This window comes from Anabrus simplex, chromosome 13 (assembly GCF_040414725.1).
Source record: "Anabrus simplex isolate iqAnaSimp1 chromosome 13, ASM4041472v1, whole genome shotgun sequence".
Taxonomy (NCBI): Eukaryota; Metazoa; Arthropoda; class Insecta; order Orthoptera; family Tettigoniidae; genus Anabrus; species Anabrus simplex.
The window spans coordinates 79,737,363-79,763,205 of record NC_090277.1 but is presented as its reverse complement, the minus strand read 5'-3'; the positions used below and the strand labels follow the sequence as shown (position 1 = coordinate 79,763,205).

Sequence of the window (25,843 nt, the reverse complement as noted above, 5' to 3'; positions counted from 1 at the left end):
GAACTTACGCCCGTAAGCGTTCTATTTTTGAGTTCGGCCTTGACCGACTGTTAAGAGCGCGTGGATCTGGATCAAGACGTCCTCAGTAAACAACCTGTCATGTTTAGACTGACGAGGCGGTGACCGCCAGAGAATAATGCTTGAATGAATAAAGACTTATGCAAAATCTTCCTTTCCTTGTGAAATAATAAATATTTATTTTAATCTATAGAATAAATCAAATATACAGTAGAAGAGGCGTCCCCAATTAATGTTTAGAATGCACAGTATGTATCTCAACATTATACGAGAGCTGGGGTATAAATCATGGTAACTACATTTTTCCCACGAATGCGAGAGATTCTCGTCAGTTTTCCCGCATCTTTTTTCCCGAAAGTCCAGTTTCCCGGCATACATTATCCCGACAGCACTTTCCCCGAAACAGACTGCTGAGATAAGGGCATGAGGTGTCAGCGTGATCTCCTCAGCTGCCGGTAATCCGTGGTGGGGAGGGATTGGAGGCTCGCCTCCTGGTTGGTGGTTATCCGTAACTGGGGGTTGGAGTTGTCATGTGCGCCCATGCAGGCACTTGCACTAAAGAATATTTTAGGTAGACTTATATTCCAGATATCATAGGGTCTGTTAACTGGAGGAAACTTTGTACAGACTTCTGGAAATGAATATTCAATATGTTTCCCCATACCATTCCAATACCGACAGAACGTTTCCTAAAATCAAGGTTATTGCTCTTGCATATAGTGTAATTTGTAGTAACATACAAATAACCAATTGAGAAATTAACCCTTCGAGGTTACAATCCCAACCTGGCTGGGAATCGAACAGGTGGCTCCTTCAACCGAAGGCCACCACTTTAATCTTTTAGCTATGGAGCCAAATATTACTATACAGTAGCACTTAACACTGTATATCCATTGATTCCGTCACTATCTGCGTTTATTGATACGTTGTCAGAATTTGCTGATGAATCAGTCAGTGTAAAATTATTACCAGGCTTAATTACAGAGAAATTGCTTCGTCGTTGCTGTTAAAAAATGCCGTGGGCACACCGGCCGAAAAGACGTTACATTCGTCAGTGAGGCACTTCTTCATATCTAAAAGGTCCTTGTATGGTTTAGTCTGTCCTCCGTGATTACTTTGTCTGTCCTTCAATTGAAAGTACACCACTTGCCTTGCAAGGCATGTTTTATCCATTATGGCAACATGGATGGCACCTAGAAGTTGGTGTTTGCCTCATTGCTCGTGAGGCCTCTTTAAGTTCCAAGACATGTTCAGTCTACAATCCTGCCATGTTACATTTTAAATTTATGGCGTTGCTTACCGGCATGTTCCACTCCATCTTACGATAACAGGAACAAAACATGAAATAACACAGCACGTCATTCCCTATTCTCGGTTTTAATGATTAGTGAACTCGTGTCCTCATCCCGAGGTGCTACACCCCCAATGGAGGTGAGCTGCATGTACCTTCAACCACATACCAGCCCTCCTGCGTTTATTAAATTTCTGGCAGTATCGGGAATCGAACTCGGACTCATCGAGGATGGCAGCTAACAACACTAACCGTTACGCTGTTGACTGACCGGCTCCATGGCTAAATCGCTAGCGTGCTGGCCTTTGGTCACAGGGGTCCCGGGTTCGATTCCCGGTAGGGTCGGGAATTTTAACCATCATTGGTTAATTTCTCTGGCACGGGGGCTGGGTGCATGTGTCGTCTTCATCATCATTCCATCCTCATCACGACGCGCAGATCGCCTACGGGCGTCAATTCGAAAGATATGCACCTGGCGAGCCGAACATGTCCTCGGAGACTCCCGGCACTAAAAGCCATACGTCATTTCATTTCATGTATTGACTGGTCATTCTCTGCCAGCACAATTCAGAGCGCCTGAGAAGCTCTGGGGCGGCAACCCGCATATTACAACTGCTTGAATGGTAGCCAGGAGGCAGGAAACAAGGAGAACGAAAGGAAGAATGTATTTATGTTGTACAGTCTGTAGAAAAGCATTTACGGCCTCGTCTTCTACTTCAAATTACAAATGGTTATTTCTATAAAGTAAAAAATCACAGTTACCCCAAAATAATATTCGTGACTAAATTGCGGAAGGGTCCTACTGTTTGGGGGAATTTCGATTTAACGCTCTTTAGGCTGCCTGCGTATCAGTTTTGACGTTCTGTTTCACTCCATTAGATGGCATAGTAACGGATCTTTGTTGGGCGGTCTGTGGCTGAGTTTTAATGAATTTTCCCAGGTTAACAGCAATTTTGTCAGCAGAGATCTTTTATAAGCCGACGTCGTATATCATGGAGTGTCGAATGGACTTCTCTTCCGCCCTTCAAAAATCCGACTACGTCTGCCGAGTCTGAACCCAGGATCATGGGATTCGGAGGACTAGTGATCCACAGAGAGATCTCGTGACTTATTAATTAATATCTCCTTTAATTCGTATACACACCTTTTCTTTACACAGGGTGGACAAAATGAAACTGGTCTGAAAAATATTTGACACTTGTTAATGAAGATGCTGGGAATGGCCTCATCTGAAGAAATGAAAAAGTCGGGGTCCAAAAGTCCTGACACCACTTCACACAGAAACCACAGGCAGAAGTCAACACGCGTAGGTTCGCCTGGACGCTTTAAAACATGCATAACAGTAAATTTGCAAAGATATAGATGCAGGTCCTCTTTCTCCGACTCGTTAGGTGAATGGTCAGCGTACTGGACTTCGGTTCAGAGGGCCCCAGGTTCTATTCCCGGCCGGGTCGGAGATAATAATCGCTTTCGATTAATTCTTCTGGCTCGGGAATTGGGGGTTTGTGTCCGTCGCAACACTCTCCTCTTCATATTGACACAACACACTACACTACCAACCGCCACAGAAACACGCAATAGTGATTACATCGCTCCATATAGGGTTGGCGTCGGAAAGGGCATCCGGCCATAAAACACTGCTAAACACGCATGTGCAAGGCAGGTGTGGGAAAAGAGGTAAAGAAGAAGAGAGATGCAGGTCCTTTTTGATAATGTTTCTACAGGACGATCGCTTAATTCATACTGTCGTTAGACTTCGTTCTAAGCTTTCCTTCACTCGAGCAATGTTTTCTGGTGTTCGCTACTAAGTTTTGCATTGCAGACTTTGCTGGAGGTTTTGCCAAAACACTTCCATTTTAAAAATTCTTGCGCAAACAGTTCCGCACATAACGCTCGACGCTGTTTTATCGTGGGCATCATTCAACTGGTCACTAAACACGTCCAGTCCTCTCACTCACTCACACGTAATGACACAGTCACGTACTCGGAAAATCCGCACGCGAAATCCGTCGCAACACACTCCTCCTCATGTTCACACAACACACTACACTACCAACCACCGCAGAAACACGCAATAGTGATTGCATCCCTCCATATAGGATTGGTGTCGGGAAGGGCATCCTGCTGTAAAACACAGCAACCGATTGTTGCATCGAAATCACGGTTTCCAGCATTTCCTGTGATGGACAGTTCTCTTGTTCATCAACAAAGGTCACTTCTGTGTCAGTCTTATACATATTTTTTGGACCACTTTTTATTTTGCCTATCCTATATATCAGTAGCGTAGCCAGGATTGGCCGATGGTGGAAGGGAGGGAGTTTAAAAGAAATGAAGATAGAACATGATGAAAGCGCTTATGTGTGGTGCGCGCATGTCATTGTAATGACTCTGATACAAGAGAATTATGTTGACATTCAAATTGCAGTACACCACAAAATCTTACATTAAAATACAGAACAAGAACAGTTTTACAGTGAATGGTATGTCCGGTTTACAATCTAAAATCCAACTTTCGAGGCTCCTTAGAAAAAAGTTTCAAGAAATCTCTTTGTTTTACAGTTATGTCTCTGAGTGTTTATTTGCAGTTTATGTTTGTAAAAATTCCGTGGAGGAGGGGCTTTCTAAGCCCCTGTACCCTCCCCTGGCTACACTCGCCCCCTCTCCGCTGTATATAGCTACACTTCCATTCATTAGTGTAGGTAGATAACCACTCATTAAAATCTCGTCTGTTACTCTTATCATATCGCTAAGATTAATGATTAGTTATTAATGAAAGCCCGGATTTTCATGCGGTAATAGGTTAGATTGCAAACTAATTTGGTTAGTAGGAACTGTCGGCCACCCACTCTTCCATAATGTAGAAAGAGTAACATAAGGATTCTGATGGGCCGTACCCCTAATGTTTATGCAAACCCAATAGCATAATCGTTGTGAAGGTAGACTATACTTCAGTAAGTTTGCATTCTAACCTATTAATGCATAAAATTCCGGGCTCTAGTTATTATTATTTAATATAGGATCGTTAATATTTAATTAAAAGAACCACTTTCCTTAATGTGTCCCGTGTACTGCAGAACTGGAGGGAAAAGACGGAAGGTGAATGAATATAATAGAGAACAAGCTTCAGGGATTAAACGACATCTTATGCTGAAGGGTATGAAGGCTGCAATTATGGTTGTGTTGGAATAGCATGTGTGCATGTTACTCAGACGCTATTAATTTGAGAGCACCGTTTGTTCACAACGTGGCACCTAGTTGAGATTGATTCGACCAGGCTCCACGCTCTCACCTTTCCTACCTGTCATCCTCCCGGGGCAGGATTGGTTTATCTTTCATTTTTCCTTACGTCGCACCGACACAGTCAGGTCTTATGGCGACGATAGGATAGGAAAGAGCTAGGAATGGGAAGTGGCCGTGGCTTTAATTAATTTGCCTGGTGTGAAAATGGGAAACGATGGAAAACCACCTTCAGGGCTGCCGACATTGGGGTTCGAACCCACTATCTCCCGAATGCTAACTCACAGCAGCGCGACCCTAACCGCTCGGCCAACTCCCTCGGTTTTCGTTTATTTAGCCGATACATTCATTCTACGAAGATTAATACCTCCTCTTTCTTCTCTTCGTGGTTACCAGACTGGCCTTTAGTCCAAAGGGTCCCGGCTTTTCTCCGGGGGTGTTAACCTTTATTTGTTAATTCTTCTGGCACGACCGAGCGTAAACATAACGTCTTCGAAAATCGTAAAGGTAGTTAGTGTGACTTAAAAAATTATTATTATTATTATTATTATTATTATTATTATTATTATTATTATTATTATTATTATTATTATTATTATTATAGCTGATTTGTATGATAAGCAAAATAAGTGAAGTGTGAATGAGCATATTTTCCCTTCTTCCTTATCTGTTTAGTCTCCAGAGTTGGATTTTCCCTCGGACTCAGCGAACGATCCCATCTCTACCGCTTCAAGGGCAGTATCCTGGAGCTTCAGACTCTGGGTCGTTGGATACAACTGGGGATGATGACCAGCACCTCACCCAGGCGGCCTCAGCTGCTATGTTGAACAAGGGCCTAGCGGAGGGACGGGAGGATTGGAAGGGATAGACAAGGAAGAGAGAAGGAAGCGTGCGTGGCCTTAAGTTACGTACCATCCCGGCATTTGCCTGGAGGAGAAGTGGGAAACCACGGAAACCACTTCCAGGATGACTGAGGTGGGAATCGAACCCACCTCTACTCAGTTGACCTCCCGAGGCTGAGTGGACCCTGTTCCAGCCTTCGTACCACTTTTCAAAATTTCGTGGCAAAGCCAAAAATCGAACTCGGGCCTCCGGGGGTGGCAGCTAATCACACTAACCACTACACCACACAGGCGGACATTTTCATTCTTAAAAATATATATATATATTTGTTAGTTATAGGTTTGCACTATGTTTCCTTCTGTTATTATTAAGTTACTATCGTTAGTTTTAAAATTATCACCATTTTAATTATATTGTCATGTCGTACATTCTATAATTATTTATGTTATTACTAAAGCCCGGAATTTCATGCAGTAACAGGTTAGATTGCAAACTAACTTGGTTAGTAGGAAATGTCGGCCACCCGCTCTTCCATAATGTAGAAAGAGTAACATAAATTATAGGGGTTCTGATGGGCAGTACCCCTAATGTTTATACAAACCCCATAGCATAATCGTTGTGAAGGTGGACTATACTTGCTTCTCGCTTCAATAAGTTTGCATTCTAACCTATTAATGCACAAAATTCCTTGCTCTCGTCATTACTATCTCCACATTTGCTGTTAGTAGTACTATATAATTTTTTAAATGATTTGTTCTAACTTTTTTACATTTCTGGTACATAATTTTTAAATGTTGTGGTTACGTGCAAGATAGGGCCTTGGGCCCTAACTTCGCTACGGTTAAAGCCGAATTATTATTATTATTATTATTATTATTATTATTATTATTATTATTAATTCGATTTTGGCCTACTTTGGACCACGGTAAACAATTGACTTGCTGGCTAGTTATTTTTTCTTCTCCCAGAACGTCATCATTTCGCTGTGGTTCCTATTCCTCCCCAATGAGCACATGTTCTTGGATTTTTCATTTTGCTTTTCCTGGAATCCCATGAATTTATCAATTTTATCTCTAAACATGTCTCTGTTAAAGATTTCTTTTGGATTGATGCCAGCTTCCTGCATGTCCTGTCTTGTTTTTTCTTCCCATTTAGTAGTTGCTTTTGATTTATGATGTGGTTAAAGAATTTCTTTATCAGTCGGCTCTCGTTCATTCTTGTGAGGTGTCTGTGATCTTGTCTGTTTGTCTGTATAGATCTTCATTTCTCTTCTTCCTCCATGTACCATCCTTTCTTTTGTCGGGTCCTAAGATCTTTCTCAAGTTCGTTCTTTCTTTCTTCATTTCTTTCTTTCCTTCCATCTTTCTTTCTTTCTTTCTTTCTTTTCTAGCTCATCCATGTCCCCTTTCTTACTCGGTATCAGACATTAATTCTAACGTCCCTCAGGCTTGATAACCGTAGTATACTGTCTGACCTGTAACATATTGTTCTTTTGTTGTATCTGTTCGGTATTAATCTACAGGCAAACTCCATATTTTTATATTATTATTATTATTATTATTATTATTATTATTATTATTATTATTATTATTATTATTATTATTATTATTACGAGGGTCGAGTCATAAGTCATGGCAACACGGAAAATCTAAGATATGCATTTGGAAATATAGGGCATGTACTTATGTACTGAAGACAAATTCTGACTTCAAGAGATTCTCGTAGGAAAGAGACAGAAGACAGGCCCTTGGTAAACATTGTTTTATTGTGGTATAGACAGCAAATACACAAGACTACGTACAAAGGACAGGTCTCCACTGGTTACACACCTTCAAAATAATCACCCAAGGTTTCCACTGTGCGTTGCCAGCGGTGGGGCAGGCGCTGAATACCATTCGCTGCAGCATGTGTATCGCTAACGTGTGACACCTCTCTCCGAAATGCTGTTACGATGTCCTCTTGCTTAGCAAACCGTTGTCCACCTAATGCTTCCCGCAGCTCTGCATTGCATTGGCGTGCATTTCTGCCGTGGAGAACTGCTATTTTAATATACGATCGTTGCTCCTGCTTGCTGACTTCCATTTTGTGACACTCTCACTCACACACTGAACTTGGGGGCATGCTTAGACCCACACTGTTGTTTACATACACCATCGAGTGGCATCATACGCAAGTACATACCGTACGTTTATAAATGCATATCTTAGATGTTCCGTGTTATCTCCTGTTCGCGAGAAGAAAAATAATAGTTGCCATGACTTATGACTCGACCACCGTATTAATATTATCATTATTATTATTATTATTATTATTATTATTATTATTATTATTATTATTATTATTATTAGACGAACGAAACAAAAGACTTACTCTAAGTCGAAAAGCAAGATTTCACTGAAATTCCTTATTTGATGACCACTCTCTCTGTTGGTGTTGTTCCAGGTATCGGTTTCGGACTGATCTACCTGCCTGCCGTAGTGTGTGTGGGGTACTACTTCGAGACAAAGCGCTCTCTAGCCACGGGCATTGCTGTCTGTGGTTCTGGGTTCGGCACGTTCGCATTCGCTCCTCTTGCCACCTTCTTGCTGGACGAGTATGGCTGGCGAGGGGCCAACCTCATTCTCGCCGGCCTCATCCTCAACTGTGCAGTAAGTTCACTTCATTACACAGTGTTTACGAAAATAATTACATTTCATTCTACTTCATGTACTCAGGGGTCGCAGACTGCGTGGCTGACCTTCGACCGTTTCTATGCTATCTCCTGTACATTTCGAAAGGAGTTCTTTTTTCAGAATTTCACCTGTAATAGATGAGTTTCACTAATAATATCAAGGCAGCTACAACCACACCAAGCGTTCTTAGGAATCAATCAATAAAGGTATCAGCAATCCACATTATCCGATTGGAATCAGCCAACATAAGGAATTCCAGCACATATATATAAGGCCTGGATCAAAACGTTTCCGTTTGAGGGCGTTGCTGCAGCGGACATGCAACGTAGCGTGACTCCGATGAGGGTATATAAGTATGGACATGTAGACAAAGGGATTAGTGTGGCAGTCATGTCGTGCCGAGGTGCGTGCGTTAAATGCGACCACGTGAACTGTGGCGACGTTATTACCAAATGCGTCCAAACAGGACCAATGTGCTGTCATTCTGTTCTTGGCTGCCGAAGGACAAACACCAGCGGACATCCATCGGAGAATGAAGATTGTGTATGGGGCAGCATGTCTCTCGAAAACCACCGTTGTGGAATGGCGAAGACGTCATAAACACCCAGTCCCCAAGCCAGGGTAATTAAGAGGACGGGGAGGTTGATTGAACCAGGGCTATCTGAGCCAAAGGCAAACATCCTATCCCTCTAGTCACAAAAGCCGGGCTTTAATTTGCTAAACCCTAAGCCTGGGCGTCTAAGAGTGCATTGCGCGGTGCAAGGTGCAAAATACAACTTCGCTAGGTTGACCAGAGTGGATACCCCCACTCCTCGATTTTGAGCAATAGCTATGTTTCTCTCTTTCCCTACGCCTGTCTCGCTCGCTCCGCCAGTCTCCCCCTTCCTCACTCGCTCAGCAGCGCTCCACTACCAGAGCAGAGTTGAGCCGAGCTTAGCCGAGTCGAACCGATGCACAGTGCATAGAACCTCTGCGCCTCGGTTTGCATGAGTGATATTTTGGGCGTTTGACAGGCCCTGCCCTAGACTATCATTTCTATTGATCAGCTGTTTAGAATTCCCAGTGTCAGAGGCCAGGGCAATAGCTTATCAAACAGCCTTGACAACACAGCAGGCTACTCCGCTAGCTCAAAAATCTTAAGACTTTACGTTCACTAAACCAGCTATCTAAAAAGGGTAACCTAAGTCGTTGGTAGCCCACGTCTTGATCCCAGAATACGCCACTGAAGGGGAAAAGGGTAACTCCGACAATCTCTGCCGTGCTTGAACACGAATCACGGTATCGAGAAGCGGACAATCTGCTAGTGATCCGCAGATGGAGCTAAATGTCAATTCATAACAAACAATACAAACATTTGATGCAAGTGTAATCGACTAGTATAACTTGGAAACAATTCCCTAAACTCATGGGTAAATAGTGAAATATCGAGCTCGATTATTATTATTATTATTATTATTATTATTATTATTATTATTATTATTATTATTATTATTATTATTATTATTATTAGTAGTAGTATTATTTACGTAGTGATGTACGGATTTTATTTGGTATAAATCGTGGTCGTATAATTTATTATTTGTGTATTGTATGATCTGTCTTGTGTAACAAAACATGTGAGGTTATGTAACGATACATATGCTGTATGTATATCAATAAGAGTTTATTTAATGTAAGAACACGTAATTAATCGTATATAATTTATTATTACCTGTAAATATGATGTATAAATCCAATGTAATGTTGCGCAACACAGGGTAATAGTCCAGAGCAACGCATCTTGTCACTAGAGCTGTATAGAATTTTCTGTTCATTTGTAAATAGGTTACTGGAGACTCGAGAAAATTCGAGAAAACATGTTGTGTCATACTTTTCTAGAAGCCTGGCCAGGCAAGGTATACAAAGAGGTGGTGTAGTGTTGTTAGCGAGAGTTGTTAGTGAGGAGTCATTAGTCGAACTCATGTTGTGATTTTGTTGTGTTGGTAGTTGGTTGACATGCTAATGTGCCAGTCTTCTTCTTCTTCTTCTTCTTCTTCTTCTTCTTCTTCTTCTTCTTCTTCTTCTTCTTCTTCTTCTTCTTCTTCTTCTTCGTGTTTTGTTCAAGATAGCAGTTCATTAATGTGTGTTAACGTGTACCGGTATATAATTTGTAATTAAAACAGGCTACACAATTGACAACATTTCGTGTATGCGCCTTTATAGTTACGACACATTCACAACTTACGTACCCAGGAAACTGTTGGCCACACCATGCCAAGTCTCTGAAATGAAGTAGTAAGTAAGTAAGTACGTAGTAGTAAGTACATCAACGATATATTTCATTTGAAGTGGGATTGCTTTTATATGAATGAATGCTAGAGAGCACTTTCATGTGTCTAGCGGAATTTCCTGGCGGAGAAGTCATAACAAGACGTCCAACAGACGTCAGAGAACAAAAGACCTCCTATGAAAGAAAGAAGAGGCGTGATTAAGCTCTACACATTCATCTCAGGAGGCTTTCGTGAGCACCAACGAGTTTGGGAAGTAAGATAAAGAGTAGTGACAGTGATGAAGAGGAAGTACAACCATCCGCATTAAGAGTTTGACATGCGTTGCATGTAAGCTTTGGGAAAGCATTCTTTCTGATTATATTAGACATGTTTGCGAAATTAATAACTGGTTTGATAGAAGGCAGTTTGGCTTTAAGAAAGTTATTCCACTGAAGCTCAACGTGTAGGATTCCAACAAGATATAGCAGATATCCTGGATTCAGGAGGTCAAATGGACTGTATCACGATTGACCTATCTAAGGCATTTGATAGGGTAGATCATGGGAGACTACTGGCAAAAATGAGTGCAATTGGACTAGACAAAAGAGTGACTGAATGGGTTGCTATATTTCTACAAAAGAGAACTCAGAGAATTAGAGTAGGTGAAGCTTTATCTGTCCCTGTAATAATTAAGAGCGAAATTCCTGAAGGCAGTATTATTGGACCTTTATGTTTTCTTATTATATCAACGATATGTGTAAAGAAGTGGAATCAGACATAAGGCTTTTTGCAGATGATGGTATTCTGTACAGAGTAATAAATAAGTTACAGGATTGTGAGCAACTGCAAAATGACATCGATAATGTTCTGAGATGGACAGTAGGCAATGGTATGGTGATAAACGGGGTTAAAGGTCAGGTTGTGAGTTTTACAAATAGGAAAAGTCCTCTCAGTTTTAATTACTGCGTTGATGGGGGTGAAAGTTCCCTTTGGGAATCATTGTAAAAATCTAGGTCTTAATACAGTATAAGGAGAGATCTTCATTGGGGCAATCACATAATATGATTGTATATAAAGGGTACCGATCTCTGCACATGGTTATGAGGGTGTTTAGGGGTTGTAGTAACGATGTAAAGGAGAGGGCATATAAGACTCTGGTAAGATCCCAACTAGAGTATGGTTCCAGTGTATGGGACCCCCACCAGGATTACTTGATTCAAGAACTGGAAAAAATCCAAAGAAAAGCAGCTTAATTTGTTCTGGGTGATTTCCGACAAAAGAGTAGCGTTACAAAAATGTTACAAAGTTTAGGCTGGGAAGACTTGGGAGAAAGGAGACGAGCTGCTCGACTAAGTGGTATGTTCCGAGCTGTCAGTGGAGAGATAGCGTGGGAGGACATCAGTAGACGAATAAGTTTGAGTGGTGTCTTTAAAAGTAGGAAAGATCACAATATGAAGATAAAGTTGGAATTCAAGAGGACAAATTGGGGCAAATATTCGTTTATAAGAAGGGAAGTTAGGAATTGGAATAACTTACCAACGGAGATGTTCAATAAATTTCCAATTTCTTTGCAATCATTTAAGAAAGGGCTAGGAAAACAACAGACAAGGAATGACTAGTGAAATGTAAACATTGGTACGAGTAGCACGCCTGGTCATGATCTGTTTGGTCTGACACCGGTTCGAGTCCAGATGGTGGAGAAAATATATCACCATCAGGATGTTGGCCAGGAGGGTAGGAGAGATGGTGGTATACAATTAAAAATCACTAGATTGCGTGGTCAAAGGCACCGTTCAATTCGAACCCTCACCGCAGCGTTCACATGGAGTGAGGACATATGACGCTGTCGGATGGAGATGTTAAGTCTTGAGCAGACCGCTTGGTGCTATTCGACAGGACATGGCTATGTGCCGGCACTGGGTTTCACCCCCTCCCTACATCACCACCATCATATCACTTCTAGTCGCCCATGGGTGTCAAATAGAAACAGCTGCACCAGGCGAGCTGAACATATCCTCGAACAGTTGTTTGTGGTGGTGATGATTATTGTTCTAAGAGGAAGTACAACTGGACAACCATCCTCTGTCAACACTAATCAGAGAGAAAAATGGAAGGGGTACGACAGTTCAAGAAATGAAGGTATCGGTCAAACAAAGAAAGATAATAATAATAATAATAATAATAATAATAATAATAATAATAATAATAATAATAATAATAATAATAATAATAATAATAATAATTTAATAATAATAATAATAATAATAATGCTATTGGCTTTACATCCCATTAACTACTTTTACGGTTTTCGGAGACGCCGAGGTGCCGGAATTTAGTCTCGTAGGAGTTCTTTTTCGTGCCAGTAAATCTTCCGACACGAAGCTGACGTACTTGAGCACCTTCACATATCACCGGACTGAGCGAGGATCGAACCTGCCAAGTTGAGATCAGAAAGCCAGCGCCTCAACCGTCTGAGCCACTCAACCCGGCAAAGAAAGACAAGGGCCAATGAAGGGCGTGAAAATGAAATACTCCATAGACATCGATACGTTATTCCGTCGGGGTCGGAAAATAACAAGAGTTGACCAAGAGAGGTCGGATATGGTAGATGAAAGTGAGGAGCCTGGTACAATTAAGTGGAAGTAAAGCCAGGACTCAGTTAAGGGCCCTGTGATCGCCAACCCATGCTCCGAAGTTAAGAGCCCCCGGGTCCTATTTACTTGCCTCTTACAACAGACACGGGTACCGTGGGGCACAGCGGTAAGAAACTAAAAGAAAAAAGAAACGGTTCCCTTTGCGAAAAGTTAATGATCATGAACATGTGTTTTAATAAATGAAACTCAATGTTATATCAAGGAGAACTGCAACTCTACGTCAGAGGAACTTAACTTGTAGCCGCAGCTTCTTTGGCGACCAAGGCCTACGGTAACCATTAATGTGACGTCACTTACGGTGCACATTTTGTCGCATTACATTTGACAACCTTTCAGGTGGCCACAAGACATAATCCTGTCAAAAAGAAAAAAAATGCATAGCAGCTATTGCTGTGTTTCTCAACGGTTGTTTTTTCTAGCCCTACTAAAGTCCAAAACTGAGATATTCCACAGGCTCCCCGCATTAACTTTGTGACAGTTACATTCTGCAATACTGCAATACATATTTTTAATATATATGATACGATTCTATTTGGTTCGTAAATGCTCTTTTGACAATAAGTCTATATAAGGCTATAAGGCTATGTCTTATGGCTCATTGCCATCTGAAATTAGCAGCCGTTGATGGATGGCCATGACCGAGAGACATATTTATGACCATTTGATTTTCGCGATGGGAACAGTGATTTCTTTTTCTCTCTCTAAATCTGCCTCTTCCAGCTGGCCAGAATGGGATTCAAACTGTACAGTGAGATCATTCAGTTCTTGCTTTGCGGTTTGAAGGCTATATCTATTTGCCTTGTTTTCCCATTTACTGCCAATCGAGACATTTCCTCGTACACCATCAAGTGTCGTATTTTGTGGTGTCGATTAAAGCATCTCCAAATGGACTGGCAATCAGGACATGGTCAAGTGTTTCATTCTCTCTGTGCGTATATATAATTATTTATTCACATGTTTGATCTGCCCAAAACATCATCATCACAAGTTGTTCTGCCTTCCGGCAGGTCCAGTCATGGCCGCATACCTCTCTGTGTTGGCCCTTTTCTTTACCTCTGCATATCCTTTCTTTTCTGTGCGAATGTTGTGTAATACCTGGTATCTCCTCCTTCCCCTTCCTCATTTTCCTTTCACCCTGCCTTTCATCGCTGCTTGTAATAGGTAATCATGGCGTAGATTATGTCCTATCCAATTTTGCTTTCTTTGAAGCACAGCTAGCATCCTTCTGTCGAAACATAAGGTTTAAGAATTTGTTGAATCCCTGTTTATAACTTTCTATGGAAGGAACACAGAGTTTGAATTTGGACATACGATTCATATAGAATAATTTGTTAAAATGTATTAGTGTATTTGTGATTTTGTCTACCGTCTGTATAGATCCTGCATAATACACTTTTAGAGCTGCTGTTTTCACAGAAACATTTTCTGCCCTTGTTTAGGTGTTTGGAGCTATGATGCGCCCTTTAGAATACCCGAAGGGACCCAGCTGCAAGCCCTTATTGCAGAGGATGGCAGAGGAGAAACGGATCCAGATGGAGCGAGGTTCGATAGGTGGTTCCTACTTCATGGTCCAACTTCCAGACGGCAGTATGGAGAAACGTCTCAAGATGCCCATCAACATCGACCCTGGAGTCCACTCGAGTTTCAACCTGGACCAGCTAGTTCCTGGCACGCCTATCACACCAGTCCCCACCGTGCCCACTCTACCAACCATCTCGGAGGTGAAGGTGCCAGAGCAGAGTGGATCCAGCGGAGCATCCAGCACCGGCAGCGGGGAACTCAAGAACGGGGAGAAGAAACACGCGCGCCGTATTGAAGACGTGAAGGAAGAAGAGGAGAACAAGAAGGAGAAAGAGAACAAGGAAGTGAAAGAGAAAGATGAGAAAGAAAATGAAAGGAGAATGAATGAAGAGAATGGCTCCGAGTTCACTAACCGAGGTAACATTCCGCGCAATGCATCCCAGCCCGCGTTCACGACTCACCACCAAGGACTGCCAAAGAACGGGTCAGTACCTTTCTTTGACCGCATCAGGAAGACAAGTGCTGGCGAGAGGTACCGCCCGACCCTCGATGCCATCAAGGTGTCTCGTTCTAATATGAACTCAAACGGCGACATCAGGAGGTCGCTGCATCTACGCCTGTCCAACTCCTCCTTTCTCGGCAGTCGCAACAACAACCGGGACGAAATGTGGTCCAAGACTGATGTAAGTAGACAATGCCTTCCTTTCATTTGAGTCAGAATACTATAACGGATATTAACATTCTAAAAGCAAATTTATTTACATTTTCCCTTTGTTGTTATTATTTGAGTCATCAGTCCATAGGCTGGTTTGATGCAGCTCTCCATGTCGCCCTATCCTGTGCTAATCTTGTCATTTCTACGTACATCCTACATCTGCTCTAAAGTATTTGTACTCTTACCTTACTGACTACACTTTCCTCAAAATCAAATGAACAAGTCCTGGGTGTCTTACGATGTGTCCTGTCATTCTATCCCTTCTTATCAAATTTAGCCAAATCGATCTCTTCCCACTAATTTCATTCAGTATCTCTTCATTCGTGTTTCAGTCTATCCAATCTCACCTTCAACATTCTTCTGTAACACCACATTTCAAAAGCTTCTATTCTCTTTCTTTCTGAGCGAGTTATTGTCCATCTTTCAGTTCAATACAATGCCACGCTCCAGACAAAAGTCTTCAAAAATATATTTCCAATTCCTATTATAATAATAATAATAATAATGTTGTTGTTGTTTCCATTGATGCTTTCACGGCCCATACTTATAGACATGATATTAGGCTTTTGGGCTTATGCCGCGCCAAGAAAATAGTGCCAACGGTGCAGTACGGAGGAGGCAGTGTTATGGTATGCAGGTATTTTTCATGGTTGGGGTGTGGTGTCCTTATAATGCTTAAGAAAACTCCAAATGCATGAAGATATGGACACATTTTAAGACATTGTATACTGCGTACAGTAGAGGACCAGTTCGGAGATGATTGTTTGTATCAGCATGATGCGCCTGTGAGATAACGGTTTGTGGACATTAACATTCCTGAAATGGACTGGCCTGCCCTGAGTCCCGATCTGAACCCAATGGATCCCCTTTGGGATGATTTAGAACTTCGACTTCTCTCCAGGCCCCAGCGTCCAACATCACTACCTTCTCTGGTTTCGGCTCTTGTTGAAGAATTGGCTGCCTTTCCTCCACAGACATTCAGACACCTCATTGAAATTGTCCCAGTAGAGTTAAAGTCATCATTAGGGCAATGGGTGGACCCACCCCGTATTAATGTCCAATAACAGGGAACGCAGCATAGGTAAAAGTCTAAGTGCATTTTCGGATAGGTGTTTGGATACTTTTGATTAGTTAGTACAGGAATGTTTCTGTACTTGTCTAAGCTGGTAATCAGTTGTCCATTACCTTCAAAAGAAGGGATTGTAGTAAGGATATAAAGAGGAAAGGGTGTACAAGTCTCTGGTAAGTTATACTCAATTTCACCACAGAATGGCACATCAATATGCCACTCACTGTTGCGTGATCAGACTTTCAAAGCTATTTGGATGGGTTTTTTCAATTTTGATATTATCAAAGTATGTCTGTATATTTGGACACTGATTTTTACCAGGGGGCCCACTACTGGAATGAAACATTGTTCTAATAAAAACATGAATGCTATATTTCAGATGGCTGACAACGAAAGCATCATGTTCACCACGTCCAAGTTGAGCATCCCTCGACAACGTCGGGAGATGGTGCGGCCCATGTCTCGTAAAGATATCTTCTACTCCGGCAGTGTGGTGAACCTCCCTGAATACAAGTCGCAGCAATCCCTGGCCAGTTATCGTCAGAGCGTAATCTCGCTGCCCAAGTACGCTACAGAGAGGGGTGACATGGAGAAAGGAAGTACGTTGAAGTTATTCTCTTTTGATTTTACGTTGTTGTTTGGATAGAAATAACGTCAGCCTCTTTTCCACTGTATCCTTTCTTATCTACCAGTTAAATTCAAGAGTAGACAGGGTAGAACTTGAACTGTGTATATTAGAAGGTTGGTCATACTGATACATCATCATCATCATCATCCTCCTCGTCCTTTTCCCCTTATCCAGTTCCGCCAGATCGAGGCATTTATGGTACTTGTCCATCTTCCTCTCTCCTTCCATCATTTTGTCCTAGTCCAGGTTTCTTCTTCTTTCACTCCTCTTTATCCACCTTTTCCTCGGTCTCCCTCTCACTCTCTTTTCCTCAAACTTCATCTTCATTATCTGTTTTGGTATGATTTCCTCCTCCCTCCTCTTTACATGTTCAGACAATCTTAGTTTACTCCTACCACTTCTCTCATTTAGCTTTCTCTATTCTGACCTCCTTTCTCACATCTCAATTTCTCACTCTCCCTGTCTTTCCTATCATACTTCTTAGATACAGTTGAACATGCACTAATGGACACCCTTATTCAGCGGACATCGCCATTTGTCCCGTCCACTTGACTTAAGCGGATACTTTACTTGTTGCAGGACAATTTATTACACCGGACCACATGTCATCCTTTCTTTTAAAACCATTCTTCAGACATAAGGAAATCCCTTTTGAATGTTTGTACTATTTCGAATACAAGGGGAGAGAAGGTACATCAGAAAACAGTTCTACCTAGTGGTGTATAGGCCTATTCCGAGAATTCTAACTGCCCAGAAATGCTACCAAAGACTGTTGACTCACAAGTTACCTGGGGATTTTCTTCCCTTCTTGCATCATTCTATTCATAACTCGGATTGTCGCTGATAAGGTCGAGCTCAGGTAGTCAACTTGAGAAGGAAAGGACAGTACAGGCGCTAATTAGTGAGACAGAAATACTGTAGCATTCCAGTATTCTGTTAAACATGTGTTAAATTTACACAGACAAAACTTCACGATTACTTCACGAAGCTGTAATGTTTGTAAATGATGTAAAATCATTTATAATAACTCTCTATGAAATACTAACACAAAAATGACTTAGAATAATAATAATAAAGGTATGTATGCTTGTATTTAAGGTGGATGTTCTTTGCCGTTAAAATGTTTGAATATTTTTACAAACTTGTTTTAGCGGACACCTCTCGTAATGGACATTTTTCCTCGGACCCAACGGTGTCCGCAGAAGGGAGGTTCGACTGTATTTCATTTTTCTGGCTTCAATTCTACTCTCCTCCATACTTGTTACTGCCCAGGTCTCAGACACTAAAGTCAATACGGGTACATAATACAAAGGTAATCCCAAAAATAAGGTCTCCTATTTTTTTATGAATACATAGACCTGTTTATTTCTACATTGGTTTACATCATTTTACAGCTTAAACATTTAGCTATTTTTCTACATAATCACCATTTCAATCGATGTATATTTGTAGACACTGTGACAATTTATGTATGCCCATGTCATACCAGCTCGCCACCATGCTGTTCAGGAAGTTGTGAGCGATGCTTCGGCAAACCTTGGGAACCAAAGTGCATCGAGGGTTATCCGCTGATCTTCACGCATGATTTGCTCAACCCTCACAAACTTCTCAATGGAAATTGACGGTCTCCCGCTCCTTCGTTCGTTCGTCGTGAATTTCAGTCCGAACGGCTGCAAAATCTCTACACCACTTACGAACATTTTTGACATCCATGCACGACTCGCCATACACTTCCGTCAATTGGCGATGGATTTCAATCGGTTCAGTCCCTTTTGTGTTAAAAAAGCGAATAACTGCGCGCACTTCGCACTTGGCGGTAACATCCAATGGGAGCTCCATTCTCAACGGCTGCCAAGCCAAGACTGAGTGCCTCAGCGCGACGTGCGCATGTTTATATGTGAGCGCGGGAAACACTCTTCACAATATTGTGACCAACAGCCACACGAACAGAGTTCTGTATTTATAAAAAAATAAGAGACCTTATTTTTGGGATTACGCTCGTACATATTGTACATTATCCCTTTACACTTCCTTATTCTAGACAAGGTTTCCTACACTTTGCATTGCCCTCTTACACCCTCTTGCTAATCTCCATGTTCGGCCTTGCATTCTGCATTAATTCACTCCTTAGGTAGAACAGAATACTAAGTATATAACAGTGAAAAAGTAAAAAAAAATCTCATTTTCTGAACAGAAGTCCTGGCCTACTCAATCCTGCATTTTATGTCATGAGAGAAATCATGTGGCATCCCAGGTATTCTAATGATGCCACTTTCTTCTGCTGGACAAGGAGAAAGGAGGAGGAGGAGAAAGAGGAGGAGGAGGGGGATGATGATGATGTGGATAGAGAGGGATAAATTTAGAGGGTTTGGACATGTTAAGAGGATGGAAGAGGGAAGGAAGCCAAAGCATATGATGGGCCCAGATAGAAGAAGGGAGGGTAAAAGGGAGACCTGGACTAACATCGATCAAGAATAGTATGAGGGCGATTCAAAAAGAAACACGCCGAGCTCGATAGCTGCAGTCGCTTAAGTGCGGCCAGTATCCAGTATTCGGGAGATAGTGGGTTCGAACCCCACTGTCGGCAGCCCTGAAAATGGTTTTCCGTGATTTCCCATTTTCACACCAGGCAAATGTTGGGGCTGTACCTTAATTAAGGCCACGGACGCTTCCTTTCCACTCCTAGCCCTTTCCTATTACATCGTCGCCATAAGACCTATCTGTGTCGATACGACGTAAAGCAGCTTTCAAAAAAAAAAAAAGAAACACATCGGTGGCTATAAAATGAAAACCTGTACATGAAACCCAGCACTGTTGGGACACTCGTCCCACTATGACACAAGGCAGTGAATGGCCATCTCATAAAATTCCTGGGGCTGTGTTGTGAACCAGTTCCGAACATATTGCTAGACGACGTCATCCGAGGTGAATCGTTTGCCTCTCAGAGAATTCTGTAGCTCACCATGGATTTTTTGGCTCCGATACTTTCCTTAGAGACTTTGTCATTTTGACTCGGGTGTCTCCAGCGACTACTCATGACAAGAACTCATTCCCTTCCTTGGCATAACACAGCAGATATTCAAGAGACGGCCCTATTGGACATGCTTCCTATGCTGGTTGAAGACAGTGCAACACTGATTGGGCGCACTTTTAGTGAAATTTCAATCTTCCGACACTCAATCAATCCGAACTTTACGGCAATGGCTGTTACCGTTACCGTTACTCCCCGGTCTTGCATAATGAGGCCATCTACGTGCTGGACAATGGCATAGGTAATGCGCTGCAGCATTCCAGGTGGTGCTTCATCGATGTCTGTCCTTGCCTGAATCGCTTGTGCCACATCTGACCCTTGCAACAGACATGCACTGCTCTCCATACATTTGTGCGATTCTTCGATGAATTTCCGTTTCCCGCACTCTTTCCACCATCAGGAAATGCGCTACACTCCTTTGCTCTTCTTTTGTAGCCTCAATTTCATTGTTTTCAGCACAGCTGAGTGCAGTGACGGGTCAACAGATGCGCGTGATTGCTCTGTCATCATGTAGTTGTGCCTCTAGTGGTGAGTTTGGGACCTCAGAGCTCTCATAGCGACCGCACTTTCTTCTGCAGCCAATGACATTACGATCTTTTCAGCGGTTTTCATTTTATAGCTTCTGGCTCATTTCTTTTTGAACCAACCTTGTATAATTAGTTAAGGAGGGAATATGGTGGTTGTACAGAGGAAAACGGAAAGGTGCCATAAATATCCCAACCTTGCGGGAGCTGGACGAGGGAAATGGATGATGGTGAGTAGAATTTTTTTAGTCTTATATAGTTCATATAACCTACTACGATTGGAACCAAGTGGCTGCTCCAGGTTCCTCTCTTCACACTGATCTGTCATTGCGTTTATACTTTCGTATGTATTATTCTTATTCCTAGTTCACTTGCTTGTTCTCCTCATATAAATATGATAGCTCTGTAATAATAAAAACCTGACTTGTTTCCATTATAAGGCAGGCTCCTAGAGTAGAAGATTCTCTCTAACTTTTTCTGCTCCAAGTTCTTAAAGGTGACGTGAGAAATGTTTTTAGATTTGTTCACATCGTTATTCCAGGTTTGAGTTTGTAAGTACTGCGTGGTACTTGTTACAGCCGATCTCTGCCCCTGCTGCACTCTCACCGAGTCCTTCAAAGCTACTCTGGCCTCCATGATGGACGTCTCTCTGCTCAAAGATCCAGTATTCATGCTCATCAGCATCAGCAACCTGTTTGGCATGATGGGGCTCTACGTACCCTTCGTGTACCTTGTGGACGCAGCAATACTGGACGTAAGTATAAAAAGCAATATTAATACCTTATTAAATAGCAAATCAAACCAAACCCCATAGGCCCGGTTGTATAAAACTTTTGATCTGAGTTTAAAGAGGAAAAATGGCTGCCAGTCAAGTTGAACTTCGATTTTCTGTTGTATAAACGCTAACCTAAGATCATCTCGTCTTGATCTAAGTTCAGATTTGACTGCCGAATATTCGTCGGTTAATCCCCTTGAACTTAGATCATTATCATTCATATTAAACATTGAACTAGACCTGAAGACTTGAGAAGTGTTTCCTTGTATCGTATCTGCGTAAGAATACCGTACCTTAATAATATCGAGGTGCGTTATAAATATATTGAATGCTAGTAGTTAAATAATATTGCTAAAGATCGCTCGATTTTTTTCAGAAGTGAGGTTATGTGAATATCATATAAACAATAGCCTACTGCTAGACCAACATGTTGTTACTTAGTTTTCTATTATGTTTCAAGTTTACAAAACAAAGCATATATATTTTCTTTAGCAGGGATGTCAGATTATTCCGACTTTTCGTCTGATGAAGAAGAATTAATTTTACAACGAGCTCCTCGCGTCTTTCGGCACAGACAGAATCTGATTATTGAATTGTGTGAAATGTTCAAAATAAGATTTCGTTTATCGAAAGATGTTGTGGAACGACTGGAACTAAAGTTAAGGGACACACTACAAAAACCTAGTCAAATAAATTATCCCCTGTCACCCAAGTGTATGTTCCTAACAACTCTTAGGTTTTATGCTACAGTAAGTTTTCAAATGGTTGTTGGAGAGCTCTTTAACATTGACAAGTCAACGGCTTTCTCTTTCAACTTTGATGTCACCATATAGATTCTTTTATTTTCTAATATATGTTTGTACCTTGATAGTACAATATCCACCAGATTGCCCTTTTCTTTCTGTGTGAAGTTCCATGTTTACTTCGCGAGATTACAATATTATCTTCTTCTCCTCCTTCGACAGTCACGGCAATTTCGTATTTCATTTGTTGACAGTCACGGCCAGGTCAATCCCACTATTTAAGTATTATCCAACGGGCCGAGCTATTTCATATTTCATTTGTTTTGCGGTGTTGCCACGTCCAATTTTTTGAACTCCGATTACATTTGAACTACACATGTGTAAACCGAGTTCAGTTTTATACAACGCGATGAAGTCGTAATCTCAGTTCATTTTCAGAACTAAGTTCTTAATTGATCTCCAGTCAGATGTCTTTATACAACCGGGCCATAGTGTATCAGCCTTGAAGGGCCTAGGCCTACCAAGCAACCACTGCTCAGCCCAAAAGGCCTGCAGATTATGAGGTGCCGTGTGATCAGCACAACTAATCCTTTCGACTGTTATTCTTGGCTTTCTAGAGCAGGGCCACCATCTCACCATCAGCTAGCCTCTTAATTGTAATCATGTAGGCTCAGTGGATCTCGAACCAGCCCTAAGATCCCGGTAAAAATCCCTGATCCGGTTGGGAATCAAATCCGAGCCCTCCGGGTAAGAGGTAGGCATGCCACCCCTGCACCACGGAGCCAGCCTAACGGAATTGAGCCAACAGAACGTGGTGTTTGCAAGTGGTCACCCATCCAAGTACTGACCACGTCTGTCTAGTGTTGCTTAGCTGTGGTGATCATCTAAATAATTTTGTGTGGCTATTTCTAGCCGGGTGCAGCCCTTGTAAGGCAGACCCTCCAATGAGGGTGGGCGGCATCTGCCATTTGTAGGTAACTGCGTGTTATTGTGGTGGAGGATAGTGTTATGTGTGGGGTGTGAGTTGCAGGGATGTTGGGGACAGCACAAACACCCAGCCCCCGGGCTATTGGAATTAACCAATTAAGGTTAAAATCCCCGACCCGGCCGGGAATCGAACCCGGGACCCTCTGAAACGAAGGCCAGTACGCTGACCATTCAGCCAACGAGTGGGACTGGTGATCATCTGAGAACCGGTGTATTCAACACGGTATGGCCTTTGGCTATTAAAGAAGACTTTTGGACGATACATACAAACATACATAAATACATACATAAGTATTTTGACAGTTATATTATGTTCAACCATAAATAGCACAATGCATACCTATGGTGTAAGGCAAACAGGAAACATGACGGAACTCTACCTGGCGGTGTCGAAGCAGACAGTTCACAGCATTGTTTCTTTTGCGAGCACATCGGTAAGGTGGAAAACGGTTGACATGGGAACCATAAGTAAATGTATTTTGACGTAGGAGGTGCTAAGGTTTTCTGTTGGATGTAGCTATGATTACAATGAAGAGAATGGAAGAGTATCCATTAGACCTTTGGCACATCATGATTGCTGGTTTGAAGAGGGAAGATGTGAGAGACTTTGACCATTTTAGACAAATTGTAGGTGTTTGGAATAGAGCATACAACAAGCGAGGAACACTAATTAACACATTGGAGACATATAATGTGAAACAAAAACTAAAGATTTACATCTATTCAATACCACTTTTTCGTATATTTTTAAAAATTAAATGTGAAATATTCCCTCTAATTTTCTGAAAAATATAATATAAATTCTGCCATGTTTGTTCTTCAGTTTTGAATATGAACATAATTCCCATCTTATTTCAGTAATGAATAATGATTATCAAAAGAGTGGCCGGAGTTACCCCGTGTTTTGGGGTAACTTCGGCTGCCATAAAAATAACTCAAGAAACGAAGTTTTCTTCGATGTAGTGTTACTTCGGCCAACGCGAATGTTTTTTAAAAACCTGCAAAATGCCCCGTATGAACAGTCACAAACAAATTAAAACAATTTATGCTGAAAAAGATGTATAGTGATCAAATTCACTTTTTTCCCAAAAGAAGAAACTCTTTTATTTAGCCTAAGCATACAAGCATTGTATGATATTACAAATTACATGTTTCATTGCATAAATATTTGTAATGGTACAAAATACTGTATAATAAATAAAAGGTACGGAAATCATAAAGCCCAATTTTATGGAGAGAAAAGGCGGTCGGAAAAGAAGCAATCTTGTACAATCTTGTAGACTGTTCTCATAATACACTGTCTTCTAAATTAGAAAATATCTGGGCCGGCGTCAAGTTCTTACATGTGTATCATCCATGTCAACTGATATCCGTCTATATATCATTGAAAATGGAAACTGTCTTTCCCCTCCCTGTTGGGATAAACTTCCCCATTTATTGTTATTGTGCCTTTATTAATCTCTTCTAAAGCTTTCTTGAAGTAAACAGGATTGTAATTACAATATCCGTGGCTGCGTAATGTTTTCCTGTACGTTCTTGGCATGGCCGAAGTTACCCTGGAAGAGGACAACTTTTATCACAAAACTATTCCCTGAAAAACTATTTGATTAAAATGCATCAAATTGTGTTGATCAGTTACCAGACGTACTTACATGTTGACCCCATAAACCACTGGAATGGAGAATCGAATGCTGGGGCTAGAGAACAGTTTGTTTTCTGCTGTTACCAGACAAGACAATAGTCGGGGCTACGAAGAAAATCGATTGACTCAACAATGAGCCCGCCAATGTTATATGGACTACCGAGTGTTGATAGAGCATTCCATTGTGTGTGCATTTTAGTTGTTGCAATTGGGTCATCTTTTCCAGTATAGAAGGCACGAGAAAATAAGCGTTGCTATTCGTCAGTGGCCGAAGTTTCCCTGTATGGCCGCCTTTACAGTACTATTTATTAATAATAAATTTATTGCAACCAAATGTTCATAATGTATACACTTAAATACACTTAGATATACATCAATAATAATAATATTATACAATCAATGCTTGCAAAACATCATCACTTATTGACACAATATTGTGCCAAGCTTCCTTTTCTATGGACACATTCGATGGCATGGTATATATCACGTCATTGGTCACAGAAGACACATATGCAGCCTGGTCCTGGCTTGTGAAATCCCAAGGTTGTGCACACCTTATGGTGGAACCCATGTACGGCAAACCTGGTCACTGTATGCCTCAGATCATATCCACCGCGTGTCCAGTCCCTGTTTAACATCGCATCAGTTGAGTAAACCTCATCCCATATCATAGCCCTCTTTGACTGCAGTTCTTGTAGCAACTCACTGTAGCTCCTTCTCACTGAAAGTAACAATCTAAATCTTATGTCTTCAATGAAGTACGTCTCCTTTGCAAGAACGTATACTAGTCTTGATGATGTATATTTAGAAACACATAGAACTCTCTTCAAGAATCTAGCCTTCAGACTTTCCAGCTCTTGTAGTTGTCTTCTTGAGAGATGTTCCCATACTAGCTCGAGACCATATATTGTAACCTTAAAAAAGTTACATATATTTTCTCATCACGATCACACCCCTTGTGTAAGTTCTCAGTTTTCTTCTAATTTGAAGAATGCACTTCACAGAAGACAAGGTGAAACACTTAAAATACTACCACTTGAAGAATCTTCTTGAATTCAGTTCGGCAATTTATTACACCATTTGAATGTGCTACCCTCCAGAAATTGCAGAATTTTTAATGGTTTTAAAATTTTTTTCAAGGCTATCGAAAACAATGGTTGTTAAATCTTTTGGAATATTTCAAAAATCACTCTTTCCTTTATGTTCCTAATACTGAAAGATTAGTTCTGACGGAGGTCTATTTA

General features: G+C 41.4%; 1 protein-coding gene across 2 annotated transcripts in view; it reads left to right on the top strand.

Annotated features, from left to right (window-relative positions):
• Nucleotides 1-25,843, top strand: part of LOC136885103 (monocarboxylate transporter 14) — a 265,167-nt gene that overhangs the window by 223,956 nt on the left and 15,368 nt on the right. For both annotated transcript variants that reach the window (XM_067157557.2, XM_067157558.2), the window contains exons 4-7: nucleotides 7,832-8,037; nucleotides 14,404-15,168; nucleotides 16,649-16,868; nucleotides 21,031-21,206. In XM_067157557.2, the coding sequence (XP_067013658.2) occupies nucleotides 7,832-8,037; nucleotides 14,404-15,168; nucleotides 16,649-16,868; nucleotides 21,031-21,206 (1,367 nt within the window). The remainder of the gene's footprint in view (nucleotides 1-7,831; nucleotides 8,038-14,403; nucleotides 15,169-16,648; nucleotides 16,869-21,030; nucleotides 21,207-25,843) is intronic.